Raw genomic sequence first — 11146 nt, forward strand, 5'->3', positions numbered from 1 at the left:
AGTAGATAATTGATTCTAGTCTAAAAAATAATTGATCTATCAAACCATACTGTAAATTAAAAATATAGATGTCACAACAGAAACCATGAGAATTTGATGCTTTAAGATTTAATGAATATTTCAAATTTGAAAATATAGTTCAAATTCTTAACTATTTAAATGGGTATTATTGATAAATTTAACTTTCAGAATAAGTTATAAACAATGCAAAATGTGCGTAATTTAGAGATGAATGTTTGCAATTACCATGTGTATATACTTGTCTGTATATGTAGTTAAGTACATAAGTTAATATATATACATTCGCATATTATACACACATCACAAAAAATGTCGCTTTTGAAAAAGATTTAAATCTATTTATCAATAAATAATGAAGATATTACTAAAACTGTTGTTTTTAATATCAGATTATTTATTAATTGCAAACAATTTTAAAATTGACATAATATATTTTTATTACATGTACACAGTACACAGCAAGGAGTGTTTAACTTAATTGTAAGTTATTACTTTTAGACTTGAGTCTTTGCTACTCGAAAATGTATATTTGTTATACTGTGCATTCATAAAGTTTCTTTCTTTACTATGAATGTCATGTTATAAAATGTGGCAAAATCATTGTTAAGGGAATAAGAATGAAATTGACATGTTGGAGTGTCATTTTACTCAATTTACATTTTTTATATGTCCTCTCATGATGTTGCAGTAACTAATATAATTCTTTTTCTTTTAATGTTATAATAATTTTTCAATCTATGTCAGAAGTAACAGTAATGATTAGCACTTCATAAAATACTATTTTTTGTATCCAAATTGTGTTTCGTACACACTGGTAGTCTTAAAATTAAGTGTTGTCATATAATAGAAAAAATTAAATGTAGCTAATATGGAATCACAAAGTATTATTTTATAATAGTAATAATTATAGATTTAATAGTAGTTAGTGAATTCATAATTCTGAATTCTATCTCTTGTAATATCTGAAAAATTTATAAGTGATAGAATGGTTCAAAAGTTTTCAAGAACAGTTGCATTCAACTGCATGTATACTTTTTTGAGAATTGTGATATTCTTTATGGAATTTGTAAATTGAAATGTTATTATTAATTTACAAATGCTATACATTGGCTGCTGTAATTACTTTGTATATATGTACGGATGCGGGCGACTTGTAGATTAAGTTTACATATAGCTACATGATGTATGTGAAAATATACATTCTGAAATTAATTCTGTACAACTTGTATATTAAAAAGGAATTGAATTTATTAAGAATTTTATCAAGTCAGGGGATAAAAGAATAAAAATGGTTGAATTATACGTTTTGTACTTCATTAATACATATTATATATTTTAATTAATATATACTAAATATTACAAAATTATGAATCCATATTACATGTGTTACAAAAACTAAACAGTACATATTAAACATATTTTTATTTAAGAGAAAAATATTTTACATGATATTTTATATTGTAATGCAAATGAAAATAATTATGTATAAACGATATTAATCGTTTCAATTTTACAAAAACTATAAACGATTATCTTCTGATTTATTAAAGAATCGTATGAGTATTTAATACCCGAATAAAGAATGTTGTCAAGTAATACTAAGTTAGTTAATTATAATTTTCCCTTTATGAACCTCTATACTTTTATACATTATTTTATTACCTACAATGTATATACTTTTTCTTTTAATTTGATAGCAACGCATGGCGCGGAGACGTACGCGCAGTCGTGTTTCGGATATGCGGAGGAATTGTACTTAAGTAGCAAAAAATACTATTTTTTATTTCAGCTATTGAAAATAATTTATCTGTTATTAATTTGCCCACAATTGAAATTTACCCAATTCTTAGTTATATAATTATTAAAAAAATGTGTCCGAGTTAAATGTTTTGAAATATAATTTATACGGATATCGAGTGTTTACTATTACAATTTTGGAATATTGATCAATCTACTGAAAAGTAAAGAATTGTGCTTCATATTCGGTTTAATATCGAAAAATAAGTTTCGGAAGTAGTTAGTTGTGAATTAGTATTAGCAAATATTACTCCATACAAAACGATGCAATTACAACGTCTACTATAAAATTTGTCTATCAAAAGGGATATGGATGATTGATTTTGTTCACTCCTATGATGTCGACTTTCTTCTTAAGAGACGGTAAATTAGCATTACTATTTACGATTTATTATTATTATTTATCTATGCTATTTACTATTTTTCTATTTATTAAGTTAGAAAGATTTTTCCGAATACCAATTTTTTAGGTGTAAAAAGCCCTAATTCCATGTTGTTGAAAGGCATACACCAATTTTGATTGAGTACTGCATTTATTTACTTTATTTTAAGATTAATGTAATTTTACTTATACAGATCTAAGTGGTTAGTGTCGTCATTGTTAAATTTTCCAACTTATTATTTTTATCAATTTTATATATTGGCATTAATGATGATTAACACTAATTTGTATTAATCTGCGTTTTAAAATTTGTGCCCATGAATTTTGATGTATTAATATTTTTAAATTTAGTATACATATTGCAAATTTATTTAAAACAAATATCTTGAAATCTGATTGGGATGGTTTTGACATAGTAAATGATCAATTTATCAGGTTCAAATTCTGATAAATATAATGCAAATGAGACATTCTTCACTCATTTCATGGAAAATTACATTTTTTTGAAAAAAGTATATTTCTATAAATTTGAAATTATTTAACTAATTTATAGAGATTATTTAAATAACTAAATATTGCATGTTATTTCATAATTTGAGAGTAATATTACTTTTCAAACTACCAGTATTAATTTTACCACAAAACCTTGTAAGCATTGACTCGACGATTTGATAATTTTTTGCAGGATCTTACATCACTAATTAGAAAGATTGACTTAATTAAATCTCACCTAAACCAATTTATGAAGTAAAGTAAAGTTTAAAAATTTTTAATTTCATTTAAAAAGTGTATCATTCAATTACAAACTAAACAAATATAATAAATTTTTTCTTATAACTTATTCAATATTTTATTTTGATACATCACACACGGATAAAGAACATTCCATCTAAATGACTATAGTATTTCTATATTTTGACCTAAAATAGAATTTTTAATATATAATGACCTTAAAGTAGTACAATGTTTGTGAGAAATGGTTTTTTGTAGCTTGAAAAGTAGAGAAAATGTTTTAGGTAATTTTGAATTATGGATTTTTTATATATTTTGTATGAACTTCATTCAACATTACCCAAAAAGTTTTTATAATTTATTCTATTCTATTATTTAGTATTTGAAATATTCTATTATTTAGTATTATCAATCAAATTTGTATATAATATTAATTTTTGATGTATTGCCCTTTGAGTAAGATGAATTGAATTAAAATATTCCAGTAATATTTTTGTAGGGTGGATATGGTAACTATGAATTCGGATAAATCGGCATGTTGCCGGAAATCAGGTGAAAGTAGTGGTAATGGAGGATCAGCTGATCAACTTAGAAATAGAAACAATCAGATAAATCAATGTACTAACCAGAATGGGGAAACATTTGACAAATATCAAAGTAATCTCACATATCACATAACTGCCTCATGTGCTGAAGATACACCAAATTATCTTGTATTTCAAAAAGTAATTACATTGTAATTCTTTATTCTGATTATTTACTAACTATTTAAATTGTTAAATAAACAATTGCTTTAATTCTTGGCTTATAAAATAGTATCATACCTGTGTGTATTTTAGATGGAAGCTATTGTAGAAAAAATGTCGGATGAAATTACAGGAGTTCCAGTGAAAACAGTTAAGAGCTTTATGACAAAAACACCTTCTGTTTTTACAGGTAAAATATTACAAACAATATATTCCAAATTATTCTATTAAATTTTTAATAAAATCATTCTTATTATAAAATTGATACTATTTTAGGTGCAGACTTAATATCATGGATGATGAAAACCATGGCTATAGATGATCAAGGTATAACTGAAATTTAAAAACATAAATAAAATTACATGGAAAAGTATATTGAATTCAAACTAACTATATAATAATTGTAGAGGCTCTTCATGTAGCACACCTTATGGCATCTCATGGATATTTTTTCCCTATTGATGACCATTTACTCACTGTAAGAAATGATAATACCTTCTACAGGTTTCAAACCCCATATTTTTGGCCATCAAATTGTTGGGAACCAGAAAACACTGATTATGGTATAAAAATATTTTTATAATGGAATTTAAAAAGAAATTGCACCAACTTCGGTCTAAAAAATTCATACTTGATTTTAAATATTGTAGCAGTTTATTTGTGCAAACGAACAATGCAAAATAAAACTCGTTTAGAATTAGCAGATTACGAGGCCGAGAATTTAGCTAAATTACAAAAGATGTTTTCACGAAAGTGGGAGATCATCTTTATGCAGGCAGAAGCACAAAGTAAAGTTGACAAAAAACGAGACAAATTGGAAAGAAAAGTATTGGATAGTCAAGAAAGAGCTTTTTGGGATGTATATAGACCAATGGTAATAATTTTCATTATAGCCTAATATAGACTAATGGTATAACTTTCATTTTTATTCATATAGTTTCATATAATAATAATAACTTTCATTTAGATTAATTATATTTATACCTGCTATAAAATAAAATAATTTTTTAAAAATAATTACTATGTATTTTCATAACAAAAATTCTTATAATTTAGATTAATATTGTAATGTGTTTCAGCCTGGATGTGTCAACACTACGGAATTGGATATTAAGAAAGCATGTCGTAGTTACAAGCCAATTTCAGAGGCAAGTAAACATCTACAAATAGGAGTAGCTAGTAGTAGAATTCTTTCACAATCAGGGACATGTGTGGTACCATCGCTGGAAGTATTACGTAAAGAGATTGAAATGTTGAATACTAGATTAGATAGACCAAACACTAAAGTATCAAAAGTTTCAGAAGCGTAAGTAGACATTTAAATATTCAGTTAAATATTTTTAAATATTACTATTTAATTTATTATAGAAATTTTATACTTTTACACTGAATAACTGTACTTCTTATAAACTAGATAACTCATTTTTATATATATTTCAACTATTCTAGTCTGATTGGATATTTTGAACAGTATGTAGAGTATGATCCTTTTATCATACAACCTGAATTTACCAATCCATGGATATCAGACAATTCTGAAATGTGGGAGCAAGAAAAATTAGCGTATGTATATTTCTTGGTTTTGTGGTATCTTTTGACCAATAAAAAGGTAATAAATCTGAGTTTGCTTGAATAGAAAAGAAATATCTACAAGAAGAGTGAAAAGGTGGGCTTTTAGCCTTCAAGAATTATTACAAGATCCTGTTGGTAGAGAGCAATTTATTCGCTTTTTGGATAAAGAGTTTAGTAGTGAAAATTTGAAGTAAGTAAATAGCAACTCTACGGCACTTATGTCAATAATAAGCGTAAATTAAGAACACGAAATCTTCATTGACTTGCATAGATTTTGGGAAGCCGTTCAGAAATTAAAAACTTTACCACAAAAAGAAATTCAAACTAAAATAAATCAGATTTGGTACGAGTATTTGGGCCCAGATGCCAGTTGTCCAATTAACGTCGATTCTCAATCTTTTGAAATAACGAGGAAGAATTTGCAGAAGGCTGATCGATGGTGTTTCGACGTAGCAGCGGTACAAGTTTCAAACAACAACTTTTCATTAAGATTAAAAAGATTCATTACAAAGAGATTGGAGTTAAAAAAAATATTGAGATGATTAGATTAAATGAATTTAATGTTTTCAAAATATAGAAGTCTTAGAAATAATAATAATGATGGTGGAAAGTGAATAATAAGAAAATGTTCCGTGCTATTGTTAAATTTTAGGCACACGTTTATCATCTGATGAAAAGCGATAGTTACTCGAGGTATCTACGTTCAGAAATGTATACGGACTTTCTCAATGGCTCGAAGAAAAAGGTCAATATACCATTTATAAATTTTATATTGACATATTAAAAGTTGAACTATAATGTAATAGCATTATAAAATTTAATACTCCATTTGCATAATTATGATTACAATCACAATTATCATATTTATTGTTTTATTGGCTCTAATGCTAACATTCTGATCCATGAAAATTAATAAATGGGTCATTCCGTATAAGATCAAATTAACATGTTAGATTTGGCTAAAATTTGGGTATATTGTTAGTCTTTGGCGATATTTAAGCGTGTTAACAATTTTACAATAATTTTAGTGATTGTTAATTATATAATTGTTTAAAAAGTAGTGTTTACCTTTGTTCAATAAATTGTGTCATTGAACTAATGATTGGATGAGAATGAAATAGAGACTTAGAGTTCCAGTCATTGAAATATTGCTAAAAAGTACAATATATTCAAGTGTCTGCTAAATCCAAAATATATCTCCAAGTAGTGTTCAACTTAGCATGGAATGAATCACATGTAATTCACATGTATACATTCGTTCGTCACAGAAAACACATTGGCTTCGTTATCATCATAATTATCATCATTATTATCATTATCATTATCATTATCATAGCATCAACCATAATACTGTTATAGTTAACACTATCATTGCTGCAGACATTAGCATTGTGTTATTTCTTTTGTAGTAACTTTATGATTTCAAGCAAAACGTTCTTTTTTCCTTTTAAATGTTTTGTAATATTTTAACTTGTTCTTAAAAATTTGATAAATTCTAACATCGTTCCAAAATAACTTTATATAATAAATTCTTTTATATAGACTTTTTAGTGCTGTATATACCTCGTTATTACGTTTTTTTTCTATCTCTTATTGTTTGTTATATAAAAATATATTGTTATTAAATTTATTCTTCTCAACCTTTTTTTTTACATTATTTGTTACATTGTGCATTGAAAACTTGATATTTTATAAAGATTGTAATCTTTCAATTTGATTTATAAAATCGTCTCATTTTTATTATTTTCATAAGAGTATTGAAGATAAACCTTGTATCTATACATATTTTTTTCTTTCAGGCATTCTTCAACCTTTTGTTAATTCGGCTTTTAACCGCAGCTTTACTACCAAAATTGTATGTATCACTTAGCTGTTCTTGTTTGAATAAGACATTAGCAAATTTGCAAAATCTACAGTGTTAATGTCATTAGTTCTTTTAATATTGACGTTTAGCAGGCATTGCGTCTATCTTTATCTGATTACTGGCATCTTGTTACTTGTTCATTTAATATGAAGAATGAATTGAAAGTGATTTTAATATTTTAATATATATAATATATGTAGGAATGTTCTTAATTCTCTTCGGTACGGAGGAAATCTGAGTTAGATTTATACGAAAAATGCAGATAATACTGAAAATAATTGTAACGTAAAAAACCGTAAAATATGAAGACATATTATCTATTGTAAATTCAACATGTACTTATATACATTAAAACAGGGGTGGGATGCAAAATCGTAAAGACAGATAAGAAACAAAAACAAACAAACAAACACTTTCAACAATATGTTCAAAGAAACAAATTGGAAAAGATAAAGAAGAACATTCCAGATAAATGTTGTGTGGAAGTATTTAAGGATAGGAATTATGAAAAAATCGTAAAAGAACTTTTTAAAATATTTTTTATTTAAATTGTCTCCTTAAAATAAACAAGTAATTATGAAAAAATGTTTTACTATTATCAAATTCTATATAAAAGTGTAAAAGATAAATTCTATTCTTTTGTAATTATCTCATTTGATATCTTTATCCTGAGTTATTCTCTATAGCATCACTAATTAGGTGATACAATAATAGTTCTTTGAGTTTGTGGTAATCGATATGAGAAAATTAAATATCTGTTGTTTAATTTATTTCTCTTTTTTTTCTTTCTTCACTTTTTATAGATCCTAGCAATATTTGTGATTTTCTTATATTTTGTATCAGCTCAGATTTCACAATCTATTCAATTTTATAACATTATCTTCTACTAAAATAGTAATATTATAGGATTATGGTTATACATGTACTATATGTACTATAAAACTATATTTAGGTAATTTAGTTTTATAAAAATTTATTGACAAATTGCTATGATATGCTTTTTTACAGTTTTTACATCTTAGTGGCTTTAAGCATAGCAAAAATTTTATTCTTTGAATAATAAGATTCCTTCAATAGATACTCTAATTTTGTGTCTTAATTGCTTTGTTTTAGAAAATTGCAACAAAATTATATATCCCAATGTAAATAATACAGTAGTTTTTGAATTTTCATATTAGCTAATTAAAGTTTTGGTAAACAATAGGGAGTCATATTTGCTCTACTAGTAATTTGTTTTATATTTATTGAAAATGTATTTATCCTTTGGTGAAAGCAATTAACAATGAAAATTTGAAAAATATATGAATGCTTATGGATTTATTTTACACAATATATGTAATATATAAGCTTTTATATAGCTTTTAATATAATTTTGGATACAATTATGTTATGTCAATAATTATTAAATCTTTCTTAATATTAGTATAGCTCCTTTGATTATATATCTTGAATTTATTTAATACAAGGTTTTGATTATAAAAGAAGTAAAAGTTTCAATGAAAATATTTTTACTACGGTTGATAAATTATAAGCATTATGTTAACAGAATGTTATTGTTAGTATATTATAAAATTTATATATCAATGATATTTGCAAAACTATTTCTTTTGAATTGAGGTATAAGCATTTAATCTTAACTGTTTAAAATATATTTTCAATAAATTGTTTCCTGAAATTTGTATAGTGCTGCTTAATCTTAACTGTTTGGAATATATTTTCAATAAATTGTTTCCTGAAATTTGTATAGTGCTGCAATGTATTATGCTGTAGAGTATTTGTTAAGTTGTATACTATGATTTTTTTTATGGTGCTACAAATTTAAAGACATGTCTATCAGTGAATAATGTTTTGTACCCAGACTGTTTTCTTTAATTTTCATTAATTAGATTTATAATTTTGATATTAACTCATGATTAGGGAATATTAATTTATAGTGGGTGAATATCCCATTTGCTACCGATTTAAATAACTTTTTGTACTGTGATTTTAAATGCTTCAACTATAATTTTGAAAAGTTTATTTCATCTAAATGCTATTAATGTCTTTGGTATAGTGATTTTGACTATTATGTTATAAACTAAATAGTTATCTTTAATATCTAACTTTAATTGGTCAGTAGTTTTCCTTAAAAGTAACAACTCTTTGTTTTTTGTTTACATAATTTATTAATTGTATTGGCTTCATCGATTAGAAAACCTAATTTCTATTATTACCATAACAAGGCGATAAACAATAAAACAATTGTTGTATTGTTGTAATCCTCGTTTTCATCGTCATCGTCATGGTCATCAACATCTCCATCAACATCGTCATCGTCGTAATCATCATCATTATCTTTCATAAGATCTGTACATTTTTTCTCGAAATAACTAGAAATTTGATTAATTTACTTATTGATTAAATTATTTTTTTTGTTCAACCATTTCAGACTTCGGTAAAAGGTATTCGTTCTATCGTGCCGTTCAGCGGGCGAAGGGAAACAACCACATCATAATCAGTTCTGTATAAATTTGTCGGTTATGGGAATCTTTCCAAATCTTGAATTGTATTTCCGTTCTCACAGCGATTCGAAGAGGAATGTTATTATTCGTTTAATTACTGTAAAATTTGCTCATCTTCCGCAGAAGTAAGTATACGAATACTGTTTACATATAACTCGATCGTATTTCTTAATGCATTGTTTGCCTCTAGTTCTTTGTTTTGTGCAAGTTCCACATACTAAGTGAAGTAAAGTCATCTTCAGTTTTATAAATAATTTGTTCCACCGTACGTATCATAATTAAGTAAAATATATACTTTTAAATTACATACCATTGTGATGCTTAATTGTTTATATTGTAATACGTTCACGAAATGTAATGTTCATGCAATTAAAATAAATAGAGTAATTATAAAGTATGTAGTGATTTTGTACAATGCTCTGTACAGATTGTCAAGGTATTTAGTGTTTCAAATATTCTTTTGTAGATAAAGTTTTCACGTCGGTCATCAATAATTGTAATAAATAAATATTTATTTCATGCAGTCAACTTTATACGTGGTCGACAGAATTGATACTTATTGTTAGCAACAACTTTTTTTCTCTTCGACCTTTGCAACTTCAATGACAAGAGTGACAGAAGGAATTTTATGGTGTGAGTAATATAGATACTTTTCTATAATCATTTTGATATTTTAACTGCTGCAAGGTTTCTTTAATAATGTCGTATTACTGCTAAAAATCTTGGTTCAATTATTTTCCTCAGAACTTGCTGTTTTTTTTCTTTTTTCTTCGAAACATTTCATTAAATAAATTCACGGTGATTGAAAAACTCGTTAAAGGAACTAGGTAGGAGAAAGTGATTCAAATAACATACGTGGTACATATGTTCCTTTCGCAATTGTGCAACTTTTGAATCATATGTTTTTTTTTTTTTTTTTTTTACGCGTAGTTTAGAAGTTATTCGAAGTGGCCATATTTGCCCTGTACAATGCTAAGATATAAGGTTACCATTTCGAGGATTCATGAGACGGTGATTTTTCTTATACATGTGTATTGTAGAATCAAATTTTGTAAGATTTGTGTAAGTTGACAAGTATTGTCATACGTAAAGGATAACGAGCGTAAGTACGAAAAGAATTGAAAACGAAGATAAGAATGATAAAGACGTTTGTCGTATATTTAAAGCTTGCTTATATTACTTATGAAGTATCATATAGTAATACCAGACTTAAACTTACATGTATATTCGGTGGAAGCTATATAATGACCTTCTCGGAACGTACTCGAGTGGTATAATATTTGATAACTTTGTTTCCCCTATTTAACGTCTATTTAAAAAAAGAATGACACACGCGTATAGATTTTTCTGATCAAGATGAATTTTAGTACTTTTTCTAACTTCGTTCACTTATATTTTTTACGCCTCACTTCGTTCGCGTCACTATATTTCTTCCATCGATTATGCTTCACTTTATGTTGTGGTTTACAATACATGTATTTTGTTAATATCTAATCCGGAAAATGATTGTAATTTGGCATTTTCTCCACCG

The 11146-nt window shown here is 26.1% G+C and overlaps 1 protein-coding gene across 1 annotated transcript; it reads left to right on the forward strand.

Annotated features, from left to right (window-relative positions):
• Positions 1-1762: 1762 nt before the first annotated feature.
• Positions 1763-10049, forward strand: Rsg7 (regulator of G-protein signaling 7). The gene is made up of 12 exons (XM_076324544.1): positions 1763-2181; positions 3432-3657; positions 3772-3868; positions 3955-4005; positions 4086-4241; positions 4329-4552; positions 4758-4984; positions 5128-5241; positions 5315-5440; positions 5522-5708; positions 5903-5995; positions 9543-10049. Exons 1-12 carry the CDS (start codon positions 2132-2134, stop codon positions 9606-9608), a joined length of 1617 nt encoding a protein of 538 aa, XP_076180659.1. The 5' UTR covers positions 1763-2131; the 3' UTR covers positions 9609-10049.
• Positions 10050-11146: the final 1097 nt, after the last annotated feature.

This window comes from Ptiloglossa arizonensis, chromosome 12 (genome assembly GCF_051014685.1).
Source record: "Ptiloglossa arizonensis isolate GNS036 chromosome 12, iyPtiAriz1_principal, whole genome shotgun sequence".
In the NCBI taxonomy this organism is placed as follows: domain Eukaryota; kingdom Metazoa; phylum Arthropoda; class Insecta; order Hymenoptera; family Colletidae; genus Ptiloglossa; species Ptiloglossa arizonensis.

Excerpts from the sequence above, each read along its gene's own strand:
- Rsg7 (XM_076324544.1), top strand. The coding sequence starts at position 2,132 with ATGATTGATTTTGTTCACTCCTATGATGTCGACTTTCTTCTTAAGAGA. Across the intron at positions 4,006-4,085 it reads CATGGCTATAGATGATCAAG|AGGCTCTTCATGTAGCACAC; the intron begins GTATAACTGAAA and ends TAATAATTGTAG. Across the intron at positions 4,242-4,328 it reads ACCAGAAAACACTGATTATG|CAGTTTATTTGTGCAAACGA; the intron begins GTATAAAAATAT and ends TAAATATTGTAG.